This window comes from Lepisosteus oculatus, chromosome 13 (assembly GCF_040954835.1).
Source record: "Lepisosteus oculatus isolate fLepOcu1 chromosome 13, fLepOcu1.hap2, whole genome shotgun sequence".
NCBI lineage: Eukaryota > Metazoa > Chordata > Actinopteri > Semionotiformes > Lepisosteidae > Lepisosteus > Lepisosteus oculatus.
The window spans coordinates 33,950,294-33,970,743 of record NC_090708.1 but is presented as its reverse complement, the minus strand read 5'-3'; the positions used below and the strand labels follow the sequence as shown (position 1 = coordinate 33,970,743).

The 20,450-nt window shown below is 37.7% G+C and overlaps 1 protein-coding gene across 7 annotated transcripts in view; it reads right to left on the bottom strand.

The window, feature by feature from the left end:
* The window catches only part of nepro (nucleolus and neural progenitor protein), a 34,754-nt gene that overhangs the window by 3,877 nt on the left and 10,427 nt on the right, over window positions 1–20,450 (bottom strand). Inside the window, exons 2-10 of one of the 7 annotated variants that reach the window (XM_069197528.1) lie at window positions 17,391–19,935; window positions 14,218–14,373; window positions 12,851–13,005; window positions 12,421–12,509; window positions 4,969–5,097; window positions 4,375–4,452; window positions 1,735–1,813; window positions 1,440–1,557; window positions 406–464 (exon numbers count right to left, since the gene is read on the bottom strand). In XM_069197528.1, coding sequence (XP_069053629.1) covers window positions 406–464; window positions 1,440–1,557; window positions 1,735–1,813; window positions 4,375–4,452; window positions 4,969–5,097; window positions 12,421–12,509; window positions 12,851–13,005; window positions 14,218–14,296 — 786 coding nt within the window. In that variant the 5' untranslated portion in view covers window positions 14,297–14,373; window positions 17,391–19,935. Of the gene's footprint in view, window positions 1–405; window positions 465–1,439; window positions 1,814–4,374; window positions 4,453–4,968; window positions 5,098–6,455; window positions 6,599–12,420; window positions 12,510–12,850; window positions 13,006–14,217; window positions 17,368–17,390; window positions 19,936–20,450 lie in introns of those variants that run through there. The other 6 variants (XM_069197530.1, XM_069197526.1, XM_069197525.1 and 3 more) reach the window with 6 other exon arrangements.

Sequence of the window (20,450 nt, the reverse complement as noted above, 5' to 3'; positions counted from 1 at the left end):
CAGCCTTCCAGGGCCAGAAGTGAATATCAGTGTTACAGACACTTAATGGTGTTTAAACCACAATAGAGATGCACCAGAATTACAATTAAGTGCTACTAATGTTCTACAATAGTTTCAATCTCATCAAGGATATTGAAATTTCAAAATTTGTAAAATCGGTTCAGAATGGTTCTGCAATTGGAAAATATAATTTTGATACCATGGCAGAACTACCCATCCCCCTACCAAATCCCTAAGCAGCTCTGATTTTCAAAGTGAGTTTATTTGGGACCTGATGAGAGCTAGTATGCATGCATCTATAGCTGAACAAGATACAACAACAAAAGTGGGACAATTCCAACAGAAAATTGGAAAAGAAAACTGTAAAACAGGTCTGTCAGTCTTGAATGGAATTTCACTACAAACCTTAGTGGCACCACAAGGTCTTTTAAACAAAGCCTTCACATCCAATCCAGGAAGGTTACCTTTATCAGATAAAACACATAGAGTAAGTACAAGATGCTTATGGTGTTAATTAGCCAACATATTTGTTAGCACTACATTAACAAGTGTGCTAGAACTATCATGATTATACTGCAGAACAAGGGGTTACGTGTATATGAAGACTGGGAACACTTGCACATTACTGATGATTTAATCAAGTCATCTGTTCAGTTAAGACAACTCTGGCCCTTGAGCTGCTGAAGGGTAATCAAGAGTTTGGTTCCAGATGATTTCCAACTATGTAATGCAACAAATTTGCTTTACTGATCACAACAAAATAATTGCAAGTCTTTAGAAATTTAATGATGAACCATAAACCCTGCTAGATTGAGACTCTCCAGGATCAGGGGTGGGAACCTCAGAGGTAGAAATACACTGCACATTACCTGATGGATATGTAAACTCTAATGTGTATTGTATAAGGGTGAGCAGAATAGAACGATGTTGAAATCCATAACAGACATAAAGGCTTCCACTTAATTTACAATTAAATTACCTTTCCCCATTATCAGGTTATTCTACCATAATCATCAATCTGGTTTCAAAGGATTTAATAAGAAAGCCTGATGTCTACAATTCAACCATTACAGAAAGATCAAATTTCTACAAAGTAGTTGGGTCATATTATTATAGGTAGATGAAATTACTATACAATTTTTAATTCACAAGATGAGAGGAAATCATTAGTGGTGATGAGTATATAGTGTTTATTTGTGTAGTTCATGAAAACTCTACTTTAATTAAAAAATATTTACAATTGCTTAGAACTTGGGTCAATTAAAATTAAGTTACAACTGAAGACATACTTGAAAACGTTTATTCCTCTATTCCCAGAATTTCTTTCATTGCTTCCCAAACCCTTCTAATAAGTCAAAGCAAATGTAGCTTCTCCAATTCTGAGCATTGTGATCTCAGTGTCACGAATTCCCTCCCAGATAAAAAAACTTAAAACTCACCCAAACCCTCAGATCGTTTTTCTGACACAGGGATGCCCAAATCAAAACTTTTCTCTTGTTCTGAAGTGCTCTTTTGGTTTATTGATTCCACTTTTGGGGGCTCAGTCCTCTCTTTTTTCTGTTCAAATCCAGAAGAAAATCTGTTCAAAAGAGCAGACCTGGCAGGGACTTGCACCCCCTTGACAAGTGGTACTTTAGGCAGCTCCTTCTGGAGCATTTCAAAATAGCTAGGGCCCAAAAAGTTTTTAATGTCAGCAGGAAGTGCAAAGTCCTTCAAGAAAGTCAGGTTTTGCACCTTTGACACATCTTGCAGAAAAGGAAACATCTTCTCATAAAGACACACCAAGGTTTTCAATATGCCTCTGGAAAACACCCTGAAAAAAATAAAATGTCATTTTTGAGAACTGTACCATTGACATTAATCAAACATGGTATTAATCAAAATTTAAAAAAAGTATAAAAGGATAATCCCACAAACACAAAACTACAAAATATGGCCTAAAATAAATTCATATCCCCCGTAATTTTGCTTTGCTTAATTTATTTCTGCGTCTTAGTGGGTATTTATTTCTTAGTGTTTTAAATGTGAAGCTTCTGAATACAGATCCCTAAGCTGATATACAGCAGACAGGTTAAGAAAGTCTTCAAATACAAGGAAAAATAAGGCTTACAGCATAACTAACAACACAATTTCCTCTTTCAACTCTATAAAGAGTGTTTCTGGGACACAGTTTCTGTTCCTTGAACAAACCCACAATAAAGAGATAATATAATGAAACAGATAAAATGGAAATTACAAATAAAAATCTGTAGTAAATACATAGTAATAATTCCAACAGTTAAAATAAAACTACTCCCATGAATATTTAAAGAACTGCTTCCATGTCAAATACTGTATATACAATCTTGAAGCTATCCATTGCATCTGCATTCCTTTTTTCAAAAGCATAGTTTTATGCAAACGTTTGGGCACCCCTGGCCAAATTGCATGTTTTGTTGATTTTCTAAGTGAAAAGAAGTTACCACAACCTCTACAGCGAACAAACTTAAACTTGACATATTTCTGCAAATACAAATAGACAATTACTGTTAATTTGCTAAATTTAACAGATTGAAAAATAAAACATTAAATGTGGCATGTGCAAAAGTTTGATCCACTAGTGTTATTTTTTTGTAAGGTCTCAGAACTTGATTCGTTAGGCCTTAATCTAAGTCAGGTAATGACAATTCCTGAGCTTCATAAATTCTCTGAATTTTCAAACCTTTCAGGGTGTTGTGCTTACACACAACAACCATGGGCTCCTCTAAGCTTTCTGACTGAGGATCAGAAAATAAAGATGATTCACTCTTACAAAGCAGGGGAAGGCTATAAAAAGATATCTAAACGCTTCCTGCTTGCAATTTCCACTGTCTGAAATGTCATTAAGAAATGGAAGTTGAGGGGAACTGTTTAAGTCAAGACAAGATCTGGAAAACCAAGACAAATCTCAGAAAGAACTGCTCGTAGGCCGGTCAGGAATGCAAAACAAAACCTCCAAATTACTGCAAAGGACCTGCAGGAAGGTTTAGCTAGCAGTTTAGGTGCACCATTCTACTGTGCAGCGTTGCTTGCACCACATGATCTGTATGGAATTATCAATCATCAGAAGGAAACTTTACCTGCAATCTCATCACAAACATCAACATCTGAAGTATGCAAAAACACAAAGACAAGCCAGAGATGTTTTGGAACCAAGTGCTGTAGTCTGATGAAGTAAAAATTGAACTTGTTGGCAAAAATCACCAAAGGTACGTTTAGGGGAAAAAAAAGGAGAAGCATTTGAAAAAAAGAACACCTTGCCAACTGGGGTTGGATCCATTATGCTTTGGGGTTGTGTGGCACTGGAAATATTGTGTGGGTAGAGGTAAAAATGGATTCTACTAAGTACCAACAAATCCTGGAAACTAATGTCCAACAGTCAGTGAGAAAACTGAAGCTGAAAATGATCCAAAACATACTTAAAAAATAAACCATGAACTACTTCAAGAAACGAAAGATTAAGGTTTTGGAATGGCCTTTACAGTCCTCAGACTTGAATATTATTGAAAATCTTTGAGTAGATCTCAAACATGCAGTGCATGCAAGACTGTTAGCTGGCTACAAGAAACATTCGGAGGCTACGATTTCTACCAAAGGGGGTGTTACTAAGTACTGAATGATAGAGTGCCCAGACTTTTGCACAGGGCTTATTTACTCATTTATTTGTTTCAATTTGTTAAATTCAGCAAATAAATAGTAACTGTGCATTAACATTTGCAGAAATATGTCAAGTTTAAGTTTGTTCGCAGCAGAGGTTACATTAACTTCTTTTCACTTAGAAAATCAACAAAACATGTAATTTGGCCAGGGGTGCCCAAACATTTGCATACAACTGTATAAAGCAAAGAACACCGCTGACTGTATACAAAGTTAGTTTCCTTTCCTGTATGAGACCAGCACTGATGAATCAAGTACTATATTTAGATAGGTATTATGGAGAAAGTGAATGAAAGTTCTTAGGTCACTGACTCTCCCTATTAAACATTATTTCCTACAGTTAAAGTAACATCAATCTTAAAATGTACATTTAACAATAACACATTTATTCAAACAATACAACAATCCAATTATGGACTGTTTGAAAGTAAAATCATTCAGAATAAGGGCATCTGGTAAAAAAACATTATTAATGATGGGCTTTATTGTTTTAATAGTTTGTTATGTAATGTAGTTTGTAAACCCATGAATGACTGACATTTGACCAATTTCATGTTGGATGTGTATTGATGTGTATTTTAAAAATACCCACTTGACAAACTCTTATGGTAGTTACAAACTACAAATATTGTTCAGCCATCAAAACGTCAGATTTTGAGTGTGTCACGCTGAATAACACATCACCTTATGAGTACTTACCACAATCTGCTGAGCACTCCAGATAGGACCACATTTAGAATAATGAATTCTTTCCAGTTTAGGTGCTGTAAAGCCAATCTGAACACTTCAGAGTTAAGACACTGAAAAACATAAGTGTCAAACCCCATCCCCCAGCCCCCTACTTCATATGTAAAAGAAAATATTAATTTTAATTGATATACTGGCATATGAAGAAAAAAAAATCAGACAAGTTACTGTAAACACTGCAATATAAAGTAAATGAAAATACATTTTTTATTACTTTTAATTTCAATCAAGTCACTATCAACTATTTTTGACGTTGTCAATAAAGACTTTTCTGTTTTCTCAGATAAAAATCCACTGCCTTTGATTTAACTAACTTTCTATTTAAACAAATGTAAAGCTGGTCCAGTGAGTTATCATTCTCTACAAATTACTTCTGACAATTAGAGATGATTTCTCCTATAACATATTTTATGTGCATATACATTTTATAAAGTAAATACAATGAATATCAGCTACTGGTTAGTAACTTCACAAAAAACAGATTGATACATTCACTGACCCGGTGTGACAGCCACCAACTGGAAGATGACAAATTTGAAAGGATACAGAAAAGCTTTAGAACAATATTGCATTAAACTCAACATCAGTTTGCTGGCTCCTAGTACTTTGAGAGAGAACCACTCCAGTGCAGGCTGGCTTGGAACTTCATAAAGGGCAAATTCAGAACCCTGTAACCTAAAGTGACAAACACTGAGTATGAAATTCAGGTTACTTAAGTTAAAGTACTTTTACTTCATTCTGGACATACTTATTAGTATTGTTGCACTCAATTAAATTGTTACAAACACTAAAAAATAAAATGTATGGTAAAAATAGAGACAGTGCAGTCACTCTTCAACTTATGCGTCAACTTAGGGCATCCCTAAAGAATATTTGAAATAAAACCAAACAAAGTGGCGTCGGTTATGAAAATCTATGCTTTTCAGTTGGTCTCAGTATCCAAGAACTGTATTACTGCCTTTCACTAGTTCCTGTTTTCCTGGGGTATAAATATGAGGCTGCATGCATGTAAAATCCCCATCATAACTAACCATGGGTAAAACCAAAGAGCTTTCAGCTGAAAAGAGACAGACGGTTGTTGACCTACACAGATCAGGTAACAGATATAAAAAATACATAAACAGTTGAAAATAGGGCTGGGCAATATGGCCAAAAAAATTTTCACATCAGTCGATATCGATAATTATCACGATAAATGTCAAATCATTATTTCTTTCAAGTTTAAAGGCAGATTTTTTCTCCTGAGTGAAAGTTGAAGAAACCAGAAAGTTAATTGGTAAATTAAACAACTCTTTATTTTAAGAACACAACAAACACTTGCCAAACAGCAGAAACATTAAACAAATCTGAGGTAGAGAGTATTCAAGTCTTTTTTATGTCACAATTTGCATGAGTAAAATTTACAAAATAAAAATCTTAATAGAAAAATTAAATACTGCAGTGTGATAAAACACACATAGAAGATGGCTCAGACAGACTGCAAAGTTTAAAGTGCTTTAAAGGATCATATCAGAAGTAGTGGCGAAGAATGGCACCGTTTGCAGCTGCCGCTCTACCATCTCCCTACACTCTGCATACAGCCGAGGAAGTGCAGTCAGTGCAAAATGTTTCCGACCAGGTAGCTCGTATCTGGGGTCAAGGACTCTAATAAGCTTCTTGAATCCCTCATTTTCGACAGTGCTAATGGGAAGCATGTCTTTTGCAATACAATATGCAACTGCATTTGTGATGTCTTGTCTTTTTGTTTTTTGTCATAAGGCACGGTGTTTGAATGATGCTACTATGGTTTGCTGCTGTGTAGTCGCACTGAATACTGGCCTTGTGCTTATAGATGGTCCTCTTCCACTAACAACACTAGTTTGTATCTGTAATTTTTTACTTTCAGCATGTTCTAACGGGTGATGTTATTTTAAATGGTGAAATAGGTTCGTGGTTGTGCCTGTCTTTGCTGGCACGGATCTGCGACAGAGTTTGCAGTGCACGCTGCTCTATTTGATGTCTGATCATAAAAAGCCAAAATATCTCCAAATTACCGAAGTTGAGTGACCTTTTCTGTCGACGATGTCATCGTGCTTAGAGCTGGTCATTGGCAGCACTACATTTGCTTCAGCGTCGCTCATTTCTTCACTCTAACTACAATCCTGTTAGCCACCACCATGTGGGTAAACACCACCATGTTAGCTGCCCCGTCTGCAAAACGCACACACATATCATGCGCAAAGCATAAACATATATATATATCGAACATTTATCGAACTTTTGTTAAAATTATATCAAGGAAAATTATATCACGATAATTATTGTTATTGAATTATTGCCCAGCCCTAGTTGAAAATACCACTAAGCACAGTCAGGGCATTAATCAAAAAGTTTCAGAAGTCTGGAACAGTTGCAAATTTGCCAAGAAGAAGACACATGTGCATATTGCCCCCCAGCACAGTGAGGAAGACGGTGAGGTAAGCAAAGAAGAATCCAAGGATCACAAATTCAGAACTGCACAGTTTAGTGGGATTTTTGGGTTATCAAGTTTCAAAATCAACTATTAGACGCCACCTCCATGTCAACAAGCTCTTTGGAAGGGTTGCAAGAAAGTAGCCCTTACTGAACTACAATTGGAATTGTAAGTTGTGGTTAGATCAAACAAAAATTGAACTTTTTGGCCATGCACATTATTGGCTTGTTTTGCGACAAAAGAGGACTGCATACACAGAAAAGCATCTTATACCCACAGTAAAATATGGTAGTGAATCATTGATGCTTTGGGGCTGTTTTGCTTCTAGTGGTCCAGAGGCTTTTGTTAAGTTTGATGGCATAATGAATTCCAAAACCTGGTTGCCTCTGCCAGGAGGTTGGAATTGGCCATAGATGGACCTTTTAACAAGGCAATGACCCCAAACATACATCAAAATCAACACAGAAATGGTTGCAGGAAAACAAAAACAATGTTTTGCAATGGTCATCTCAGTCTCTGGACTTGAATCCTATTGAAAACCTGTGGTCTGAATTGAAGAGGGCAGTCCACAAGCACAAACTTAAGACTACAGATGCAGCCATTCAAAACAAGCGGGGTATGCTGGAGTATAACACGCTGGGCGTGTCGCAGTATACCGTATGCAAATTAGATTATGTTAATAGTATCCGGAATCACCTTGTAAAAGCTAATAAAGGTTAACCTCTCCTGTACAGCATTTGAGCTGTCACCAGAAAACGTCGGTTTGGAATCCCGATCACTGCTGAGGGACAATCTTTATTCAATTAAGAATTTAAGTTGTATACTCTTTAGACTTTTAAATTTAAACAGTGTATTACAGCATGTTAATCATTAAACATTAAAAAGGCGGTATATTTTATAAAAGCAAGATTGTTCTGTTGGACAAAAGTGCACAACCTACCACCTTTATCATAAATATTTTAATTATGCAGAAATATTTTATGCATCAAAGTCTTTACCGAAGATATTACTAATAGTATTAATAATGAATGACCTTGGACAAGCTGTAAACTCAAAGTATTACCCTGGTCCACATTCTTTGTAACCATCTTTGTAAATGAAAAGAGTTTATTTTCTCATTGACAAAAAGTAACACCACAGCATTTAGTTGATCTGATCACACATTCGTTTCCAATCATACAAAGTAATTCTTGAGAATCTCTGATTCACCATGCCTTTCACATGCTCATAAACGATATTAATTTAGGAACATAAACATATTACTGTATGTAAACTGTACTGTATATTGCTGGTCTTGGTAGTTTAAAGAAAAAATACACACCAGTATTCCATTTCTCCCTAAACATTTTAAGCATCAAAGTCTTACATGTTGTTATTTGGGAAACGTTTTTACATGCTCCTTCTGACCATATTAGGATTATATACTTTGTGAAAAGTGATAGTCTTTTAACCTTTTCTGTGAATTTGCTTGTTATCTCACAAATGCATACTTTTAGAATTTGATTAACAGGGAATATAATCTGGAATTGCGTATCTAAACAAATTAATAACGATATAATTATATTCACGTACTGTCTGGGGGAATAAACTGAAGAGGTTAGTTAATGCGACACGGAATTATTAAGAATTATCACCTCTTTTTACACTTGAGAACAAATGAGAACATTCCACTCAGTGGGCGGTGCATTGTTATCTCAATCACCTGCTAATTCGTTTTACACCACTGGACGACAGGAGAATGTGACTGTACTGTATCTGTACAGAATGTGTGTTTCAATCAATAGAGTAACTGATTAAAATCGCAATCGTGTGTTTAATTAAATGCCTTTTTTGATTCACAATCTGAAAATGATAACCACGGTAAAGTCACCTTGAATTTAAAAAAACGATTTTGGCACGCCTGTAGCATTTTCATGAAACCTCCTAGAGTTGCGAGAACACTAGCTTTGTGTATAAAGTACATTGTGAATGTTTTCACAGCCTTTACTTTGTCGTTTTTATGCCATTTATTTGACCACACACGAATATTCCTTTGTCCGTATCTTCGCAAGGGAATCAGTGTGAATTTTAATACTAATTAAATGACCACGGGCACTTTCCACCCCCTCTACATTCTCAGAGTAGAACAGACTAACCTTCTAATGAAAGACAGTCCATCCCCACGGACAGGAAAAGTGCCCACAGGCACTTAAACTTAATATGGTCAGTAACAGTAAACAGTAACATGGTCAGAAGGAGCACGTACAAACGTTTCCGAAATAACCACATGTAAGACTCTGATGCTTAAAATGTTTAGGGAGAAAGTGGAATACTGGTGTGTATTTTTTCTTTATACTACCAATAACAGCCATATAGAGTCTGTAACATTAGTGACAAAGGCTAAACTTTTAGCTTCAGTAACGCATACATATCTCTCCTTTTTATAAAACGACATGGTTGAAAACTGTTCCAGAGCCACTGTCGTTTCATCAGTGAAAAGTACATCATGAAATGCCTCTCCCTGTTCAATCCACTGGAAAAAAGAAAAGGAGCATAAAGCGTCTGATGGTCATAAACATATTCATTTAGGAACGGCATCAGAGATATGTTTTTAACTGCACTGCATCAGAGAGAATACCATAGTGTGTTTTTTTTTTTACTCCCTGGCGGAAACTGGCTTCCATAAGAATCAGTATGGCTCAGAGATTAAATAAAACTTCACTCGCATCAAACAAATGTATATTTCTAAATATCACTACATGATTGAATTTAAGTCATTTTAATAACAATGAATAGTCACCTATGCGTTACAATATAAACATTTATATTGATTTAAATCGCGTTTAAATCACCTTTATTTAAAACCCATAAATAAAGCTGATACTGTTTAGACTTTTAATTATTTAAAACTGTATTACAGCAGCACAATGCACAATGCAACGTAAATCGCTATCTTTGTCTTCTGTGTAATAACGTTCACCTCTCTGTCCAGCAAATTAACAATAGTAATAATAATGAACTTTATTGTATATGACGCCTTTAAAGGTGGCTCCTCAAAGCGCTTTACAGGTTAAAAACAATAACAACAATACTGTTAGGGTGGGCAAACTATTTTTTTTTAAGAAATACAAAATGAGATATAATGATGTGTTCCGACTTAGACATTAACGAAGAGCATTACACGTGTACTGTATACACTGCAAGTACAACCCCCCTCTCTGAGGGAGTGCTGGCTGTGACGAATTAAACCGGTTTCCAGGTATTTTCAAAGAAGAAGGGGGCTAGATTTCCAGCGAAAGACACCTCCCCCCCTCAAAAACCCAGTAAGTACAGTACTTACTAGTTAAGAAAGCTAGGCTCCTCAATGCTAATGCGTTGGTGTAACAGTCCGGGCGTGGCAAGCTTCTAATGTCAACTCGACTACGGCGAAAGGAACCCTTCTTTCATTGGAAGACAATGAACATATTCTAGCCCTAAATGAATAAATAGTAAACATGGTTTACATAAAAGAAATTTTTCCAAGAAAGTTTAGCCTTTGTCACTAATGAAACCACTAAACAAAGACAAATATATAAATCTTAAGATTTTTTAAAATACATGACTTTGCTAAAATTTATTTAAAAATAAAAAACGAGTACAAACGCCAGCGGAGAGAGAGAACAGGGGAAGGATGTTGGTTTTGCATTAAGGGGCTATGGAAATGAGGTATTTTTGGAAATGTGGAGTTACATGTTCTGGCTGTTTGTGAATTATCGTTGTTGGGTATGGAGTGTTGAGGTATTGATTTTGTGTAACGCTTTATGTTGAAAATTGAGGTGGATTTTGTTTATAATAAAGAGGATAAACTGGGATGGAAGGAGGGTTTGGTTTTGGATAAGGGGCGGGATTATGATAATCAGAGGAATTTGAGAGAGTTTAATGGTTTGATATATTTGATTTTGTATTGTGGTTGATATCTATGTTTTTGGTTGGTATTATGTTTATATGGTTGTTTTTCTTGGTTGGTCGTTATTAATAATACGATCTATAGTTGAAATCTGAGCCTAAATAAAAAGAAAAAGCATTTTCAGAGAGCAATTACGCTGTGTTTATGTAGAATAAGTGATTAGGTTTATGAGCAATCTAATTACTTATTCGTTTAAAACGCTATATAAAATAAAGTTTATTATTAATTTGCTGGACAGAGTGGTGAACATTATTATGCATAAGACAAAGATAACGATCCTGATCAGTTTAGAAATCTGTGTATGCTGTAAGGTTTTTACTTCTTAAACTTTTAAAATACACATTTCGAATAGAAAGAAATCCTCTTCCTGGTACATTATGTATAGCAAACCAGCACGTCTTTTTTCTCCAATCAGAGGGGTGTCAGATGGTGTCAGCCAACCACCATAATGTGGGTTTTGTAAACAAGGCCTACTCTCTTTTTTAATTTAATATTTAAAATACAGTTATACACAGTTTAAAATTAATTGGTGTCTAATCAGCATACAACTTAAACTCTATAATTGGAAAATGTTTGTCCCTCAGCACTGACTGGGATCAAAACCAGGTGACAGTGTTTTCTTGAAACAGCCCAAATGCTTCCTCACGCCACGTTAAAACTTTCACTGCTCCATTCGGCAGTTTTACAATGTAGAGCAGTCCTACAACTGTATATTTTTAAAAACGTGCAGTAAACTAGCATTATCCACCTTGCATTCTGAATGGATGGATCTGTAAAATGGGTACTGCACACACTCAAAGCAAAAAAGGAAGTAAACAGATAAGAAAGAAAAAAAAGTTATGACTGCATGCGTATTCACACCCCCTGCTGTGGCAAACCTACATAAAATTAACAAGTCTTACAATTAATTAAGATAAGGGGCCTCTGTGTGTAATAATTGTGGTTCTCATCATTTGAGGAAAAAAAAACAGATTCACGGATCTGTAATGCTATTTTATATAATTAACATAATTCTTTATTTTTCTTAAGTTTCTGCTGACACTTTACCTATCTTACCCCTTAGAAGTTTTCATTTTGAGCATGGTTTGCAAAAATGCAGCATGTCTCAAAAAATGCACTGTTTAAGAAGCATAGGAAAATCTTGCACAGGCAAGTCCATTCATTTCCAGATAGTTCAGCATTGCAACCTGCGGGATCCCAGTTTGACCTGGCATAGTATATTGTATTCCCCAAAAAGGAGATGTCTGGACTACAAGCATCAACCCACATTTTAAATGGGTACCATTAGTGGCTAAGCCAATGGAGATTTTGCATTTAAATGACTTAAGACAAAAAAGTTATAAGAAAAATAAATTATTACAATGTTATGTATCTAGTAGTAATAAACACTATGGCCATAGTCATATTTTAATGTCTTAATCTATAAATTCTAAAATACTGAAACCTTCAAATTCAGATCTCATTTTCCCTTTGAATCATCCTAAGAAAAGGCAGCAGAATTTGTATTATTAATAATAGGCCTTTTGACAAAAGAAATAAAGAAGTTAACAAAGAACAAAAACAGTGTAATTTTTAACTTTTTGCTTTCACTAGCTATCAGAATAACAAAGAATAAAGTTACTTTTCAAACTTCTTCGGACACATCTCCTTTATATCTTGGAAAGCAGCTTCCAGTCTCATGTTTTGCAGGCGGTTTACACATTGTTCAACCTGAAGCAAAAAACAAAGAACTAAACTTTTGGATAGAATTCCTACATACCAACAGAAAACTGGCTACCTTGATAGACTTAGGCTAAATCTATGGGACCATTTATTGAAAAGCTTTTAGACATACTAAATACATCTGTTAATAAGTTATGCTTCAAAAACTTTATAAAAACCTTATGAAAAAATTAAATAAGAAATATTTATTAAACCTATATTAACTCTTTATAAATAATGAAACATAGATATTGCTAGTTTATACTTATGAAAACATACATAGTTCAGCCTGGGCAAAACCTTTTTTATACAACTTGACCCCGCCACACAAAAGGAAAAACACTTCTCACCTGTTTAAAGGCCCGGTAAGGTTTGTGCTGACGCAGTCTGTGGTGGAAGACATATAGAAGTGCATTCATAATTCGAATTTCCGTCTGCAGGACTTTACTCTTCAACAATATCAATACCTTTTCACATTCTTCGAGAAAGCACCTCAGATGGAGTTCTGTAAATCACAAAATGAAAACTTACTGTAAACTTTTTAATATTCACTACCAACATTGTACTGCATTTATGTTGAAAGAGTTGGACTGTAAAAAGTAATCGTGATATAATATAACTTCTCACCAACTTTTCAAATTTCATATTGCATACATATTCTGGGATCTTTTATCTGTTATACTAAACCATGTACCAAAAGTAGTGTCATCCACAAACGCTTTGAGACATAACTTTTAACTCATCTTAAATTCTGTGAACAAGAGATGTGCAACACCATACATAAAAATAATGTTTTTATTTATTATTGATCTAAAAGGAGGCTCTGGTCCTATTGGACCCCTGCAACTCCTGATTGGCATTACATCTCGGCCCTTAAACTCTCAGGTCTTGATGTAAACAATACCATAACTAAAATACTTTATTTATAACAACATCAGCACACTGGACACTATCCAGTTTCTCTTCAACTTGCAAATTAAGAAGTTTCTCCATTGTTTTAGTCTAAAAAGCACCGATTCGTTGCTTTGTCAAGGACAGACAGATGGGACAGATAATATTAACAAACACTCCCACTCCTGCTTAACCTTTGCTTTACATTTCGGCTAACACTGGAATGGGGGGCAGCACTGAAACTCACTATTTGGAAAACGGCATATACAAATGATAAAATCCATCCACAATATTTAAGAGATGAAAACAATCAAGCCTCAAACACAAAATTCTAATAAATCAGCTTTTGATTACAGACCAGAACCACGATTGAAAACCAATGTTGTAAAATCTTACAGGTAAATACGAGAATTTACTACGTTTTATTGACCTCATCTAAAACAAATGTTTCGATTTGTACCTAATTCACTAAACGTTATTTACTTTATATTCCCATGGACTAAACATGTCCTTCGTGTCCTGTGCAGTACCTACAAATACGATGGCGTGATACGGTTTTTACTAAACAAAAAAGTAAAATGAACGCCAGAAGGTGATCCCGGAGACTCCACATATTCGTGTATTAGGTTTGTTCTAAATTATATTCTAAAACTTCTAAAAAAAGTGGATTAAATGAATGCTCGTGCAAAATTAGAAGCATGGTACTGAACACCACGTCCATCCACGTGGGTGCACCAAGATATACAGTTTTTATGCTGCGGAGTGAGTAGCAGTTACCTTTTCGTAAACCCGGTAGTTTTTAATTATAAATTCATTTTCCACTTACCCATACAACCATCAGAACGAATTTCCACTGTAGATATTACGCTGGGAAAAGCAATATCCAGTTTATTCCACGGCTCCATAGCAATTTTTCAGGAAACCGTGCTATGCTGTAAAATTAACCAAACATACGCCTCGGCGTCACGAATCCTTGAGCTGTCTGATAAACCAATGAAAGAAAGACCTCAAGAAAAGGGCGTTTTTGACGTTAGTTTCCTCCTATCAGCAGTAAAAGATCAAGCAAGTAATTTAAATTTAAAATACAGTGTCCGGTGATAATTGCTAAACAAAAGGGAAATATAAACCTGCAATACTTAAAACCTTAAGATTTTTAAACTACACTTTTAAATAAAATAGGTGTCAGAAAATACGTTCTCTGAGCACAACCTATGTGTACATTTTGGTTTCAGTTTCATGAACCTATACAGACAATGTCTTTAATAAGTCCAGATGTTATATCAGTCTATTTTCCACAACTGGCAGCCCACGGCAGCTAAGAAGGTGTGAGCTCGGTCAGTACCTGGACGAGAAATCTCCCGGGAAAGTTAAGGTTGCTTTTTGTAGTTAGTGGAACCAGTAGGGTGCACTCATTCTGTCCCGGTATATTAACAGGGACATTATACCAAAAATAAACACGCCGTCTTTCGGATAAGTCCTGACTCTCTGTGGTTATTAAAAAGTCCTTTCTTGAAAAGAGAAGGGGTGTTAACACCAGTGTCCTAGCCACATTTCCCCATTGGCCTTTACCAGTCATTGCCTCTTAATAATCCCAATATTGGTTGTGGTGGAGGGGAGTCCCCATTGTCTGCGAAGTGGTTTGAGGTTTGGAATGCCCAATTGAATTATACTTGTGTGCTATGTATTTGTAAATAATTTTATTATTATTATTATTAATCCTCATTATTGATTCACATTTGAATCAGGTTAGGCACATCACATGCACTGTTTGGTGAAAATATGTTATACATTCTTGTGATACAGTATATTGTGACTCCTATTGTTGCTTGCAATGGGCCTTTTACAAAGGCTGAGGACATAACACCCTGCCTGAAATGGCTCTTGTTAATGTTTGGATAGTAACAGTTTAAGAGGCAGGCAGGAGGAAAATGGACACACAACAGGGGTTCCCCCATCCATGTCAATGGTTGAAATGTAAATAATTGTACATTCTGAAAGACAGAAGTATAGAAATGAGAGTGCATGTAACATGTATTGCATGTAATCTTGTACTGTACTGAATATAGAGCTGTAATAAAATTTCTGTTTGCAAAGAAAACACATTCTTGTGGATTCTTATGGGGTGTTTGAATTAAATTGGGGAACAATTCAGAACAATTCTCTATTCTACTACACACAAAAGTATCCCTATAACACAATAATTTCTATAACTGTCTACCCAACACACAAAACACGTAATACAACTCATCCACCAGAGGTACTTCTTAAATGACAGAACAGTACAAAAAAACTCCATGGGCCCCAGTTACCAAAACTAATGTCCCAAAGGGCAAGTCCAGCAGCATTTTTCTCTAAAAAAAATCAGTAACCTGGTGTTCCTTTTACCATCACATCAAAGGAAAGTGATGAAACTCTGTGCAGTCCTTCAGTGATTCTTAGGTACCCAGCATCTATGTTAAGAGGGCCTTTGAGGAAGGCAGGAAATGCAGAGGACAGGGCACGAAACTGGATCAACACTAAATAACTGTGTGGTAAAGTGATATATACTGTACATTAATAAATGTATATTATTTGGAATTACAAGTAATAGATGGCTCTCCCCCATTTTCCTAAGTTGTAGGAGTCACACTCCAGCAGCATTTTTCTCTAAAAAAATCAGTAACCTGGTGTTCCTTTTACCATCACATCAAAGGAAAGTGATGAAACTCTGTGCAGTCCTTCAGTGATTCTTAGGTATCTTCTCTGGTCCTGACTGTCTTCAGCAACATGTTTCCTCAATTACCTTGATTCCTCTGTATTGAATGTGAGATAGTGGGGAAGGAGATTAAGCTGGAATATTCCTCAGCTGCTCCTTGTAGTGTCCCTGGTATCATAGTCCTCTCCTGGGTCCAATGCTGTAATCTCTCCCGCAAACCTTTCTACTTCCATAGGGGATTTTGTTTTGTCCTGACTGGTGCTTTTCAAGGCTTCTAAACAAATGCTTTTGACTCTTTCTGCAGGGCTTGTTCAGGAGGGCTATACACAGATGGCCTAGTGTAATGATGCTTTGTTCCATAGCACCCTGTCCTTCCTCTTAAGATAAGATAATATCACTTTATTGGTTATATAACATTTCTTGTATAAGGAATTTGTCTTTTCCCATACCCAAACTTGACTTGGGGTCAGAGCGCAGGATCAGCCATTTAAATGGCCCTCCTGGAGCAGTTGAGCTTAAAGGCCTTGCTTAGGGGCCCAACAGAGTAGGATTCCTCTGCCAGCCATGGGATACAAACTGGCAAACTTCCAGCCACAGGCACAGATTCTTATCCACAGAGCTGCCGCACCCCCTCTTAATCACAGGTCCAGTCAAATCTGTTAAAAATCCCACTGAATTGTGTGGTAGTTACCCAGCATCTATGTTAAGAGGGCCTTTGAGGAAGGCAGGAAATGCAGAGGACAGGGCACGAAACTGGATCAACACTAAATAACTGTGTGGTAAAGTGATATATACTGTACATTAATAAATGTATATTATTTGGAATTACAAGTAATAGATGTCTCTCCCCCATTTTCCTAAGTTGTAGGAGTCACACTAGGCTGTTATAGTTTTGGTGCCAGAAGGCGAGGGAGAAAACCGTGAAGAACTGGGGAGCTTGAAGACAGCTGAAGAAAGCTAGCGTGAGAGTAAGATATTGGATCGGTAGTGTAATGTTCTGTACAACCAAACTTTACTTTCTTATACAGAAGAGGTGTTAGTGAGGCCAGCAGGGGTGCTCACCCTGCAGTCCATGTGGGTCCTAATGCCGCAGTATAGTGAGGGGGACACTATACTGTAAACAAGCGCCGTCTTTCGGATGAGATGTAAAACCGAGGTCCTGACTCTCTGTGGTCATTAAAAATCTCAGGGTGTTTCTCAAAAAGAGCAGGGGTGTAACACCAGGGTCCAGGCCAAATTTCCCATGCCTCCTAATAATCCCCCTCTATGAATTGAATTAGCTACTTTATTTTGTTCTCCCCCACCTCTGATGGCAGGCGACGCGCCGGTCGGAGTATTCTCGGTCGCATTTAATGGCAACGTCAGCTCAAAGATTTGGTTCAAACCACCAAAGGGAGACGGGCGTGCCGATAAGCGAACCCTGCTGATGTGGGATTAATGCTAGGATGAGAGAGAGACATGTTTAGTACACCATCTTGTGCGATAAACCCTCCACCTTCAGGGTGATAAAATAAGTGTTAATACTTTTTGGACAATCGGACACAAAAGACTTGACTGAAAATTCCAAACCAGGAAGTCCCAAGTGAGCCCTCATAATCACAGGACCATTCCCCTTCAGCTGTCAATTAGGCTGTCACTAATGGCTCCTGGCAAAGCCCCAAGTGGTGCTTTTGTGTGGCAAAGACAGTAAACACTATCAAGTTAAAGTCCACTGATCTCTGGTAAATCTTAGTTAACAGTTAGCCAACTTGGTCAACTTGGAGAATTCCTTTCACAGCATGCAAAATGCAAAGGCAAGAAATGGCAATGTCTGTATTATAGCACTCTTGCAGAGCTTTGAAGTAAGTGCTTTTTAGTGGTTGGGCCCACGGTGTCATGAACAGCTCTTTCCGGGCCCTATGCAGATGACACAATCTGGAATAGTAAGGAAAGACAGGGGCAAAAGTCATGCAGGAGATGGGAATGGAGACAGGGGTGTGTCCTTGGTGTGCAGGTATCCAGGGGGAGTGAGTCCGGGGCGAACAATCCACGAGGAAGTCCAAACGGGGAATCCAAAACACAAGCATAAGTCCAGGGCCAGGTGATCCATCCAGTAGAATAAAAACAGGAACCGGGTCGGGACCGGCAGGGGGGAAACAGGAACAGGAAGTTAAAAACATGACGGAGCCAGACGCAGCAGGACCCGAGCTCACATGAAACGGGATTCAATGTAGAGCCCTGAATGAAGTCAGCGTCTGGCTTATAAAGAGGGAACTGAAAAGGGGCTGGAATAAGGAACAGGTGTGGGGAATGAGGCAGAATGAGAAAGGGCTGGAGTGCCCTTAAGAGGAGGAGTAGCGATCGTGACAGTACCCCCCTCCTTTCCAGGGAGGCTCCAAAGCTCTAAACAAAAAAAAATAAATAAAAAAGGATGAAGTCCAGGCTGCCAGTGTGCCATCTGCGGGGCCTGGGTATTGGCTCTACATTCTGTTACGAACAGTTCTTTCCGGGCCCTATGCAGACAACACAATCCGGAATAGTGAGGAAACACTGGGGGAAAAGTCATGCAGGAGACGGGAATGGAGACGGGGGCGTGTCCTTGGTGTGCAGGTGTCCATGGGGAGTGAGTCCGGGGCGAACAATCCAAGAAGAAATCCAAAGGGGGAATCAAAAACACAGGCATAAGTCCATGGCCAGGCGATCCATCCAGAAGATTAAAAATGGGAACCGGGTTGGGACCAGCCAGGGGAACAGGAGCTGAAAGTTAAAAACATAACGGAGCCAGACGCAGCAGGACCCAGGCACACATGAAACGGGATTCAATGTAGAGCCTCGAATGACGTGAGCGCCTGGCTTTTAAGGCGGACTGAAAGGGGGTTAGAATAAGGAACAGGTGCGGGGAATGAGGCTGAATGGGGATGAACTCGAGCGCCCTTAAGAAGTGGAGTAGCGATCGTGACAGGACCCCCCTCCTTTCCAGGGTGGCTCTGAAGCCCTAAACAAAAACAAAAAATAAAAAAGGATGAAGTCCAGGCTGCCAGTGTGCCATGTGCGGGGCCTGGGTATTGGCTCTACATTCTTTCACAAACAGTTCTTTCCGGGCCCTATGCAGATGACACAATCTGGAATAGTGAGGAAACAAGGGGGGAAAAGTCATGCAGGAGATGGGAATGGAGACAGGGGGCGTGTCCTTGGTGTGCAGGTGTCCAGGGGGAGTGAGTCCGGGGCGAACAATCCAAGAGGAAGTCCAAACAGGGAATCCAAAACACAAGCATAAGTCCAGGGCCAGGCGATCCATCCAGTAGAATAAAAACAGGAACCGGGTCGGGACCGGCCGGGGGAACAGGAACAGAAAGTTAAAAACATGACGGAGCCAGATGCAGCAGGACCCGGGCTCACATGAAATGGGATTCAATGTAGAGCCCCGAATGAAGTAATTGTCTGGCTTATAAAGGGGGAACTGAAAAGGGGCTGGAATAAGGAACAGGTGTGGGGAATGAGGCAGAATGAGAAAGGGCTGGAGCACCCTTAAGAGGAGGAGTAGTGATCGTGATACAGGGGGAGCCATGCAAAGGTAATTTAAAGGGACCCATATATTTTCAAAAATCCAGGTGGAGATCTATCTGTAGCTTGCATAGGCTATCACTCTATTTTGATTTTTCTAGTAAAATACGTAACAGTACAACATCACAGAAGTATGAACTATGGAATTTACACATGCTTTTGAACCCACATCAGAACCTGAGTGTTCATTTCATCCTGCACTTCTTCCTCACGTCATCCTTTTACCACTAAGCCATGGTTAGCTCCATCAATCCAGTGAATGTAGGCTGGTGCTTTCATTTTTCTTACTACACTCTCAAGCAAGCCCTAGAAAAAAATAAGGTTGTTTTGATTATCTGGATTCAATGTTATGAAGGAAAAACTACAGGAAAATATATTCTGGGTGGACATATTTTCAATATTAATTATTTTTAACATTACTGGAATAGTTAGATGACTATTTGCAGATCCACCAAACTATGGAGAAAATCTCAGAGCCATGCCGTCTGGACCAATCCTAGTGTAAGAAGATAACCACAGAACAGTAAATCATGTTGCTTCTTTTAAACTTCCCAACTCAAAGATCTTCACAATAAAGTGTAATCATTTAAGAAATGCAAAACTAATCCTGAGTCAAAGTACTAAGCATCAGTAAGCATTAAGCATTAGTACTAAGCATTATCAGAAACCACTATGCTCAGCCAGTACCATATATCATCATTGCTCCATGTTCTTTTATGTTGTGTATAATGCACTATATATTTTAATTCTGGACAAACTTAATAATTTCTTTTTGTTGTTTTATACACAATGTATTTGCATCCACGTTCTAACGGCTTCTT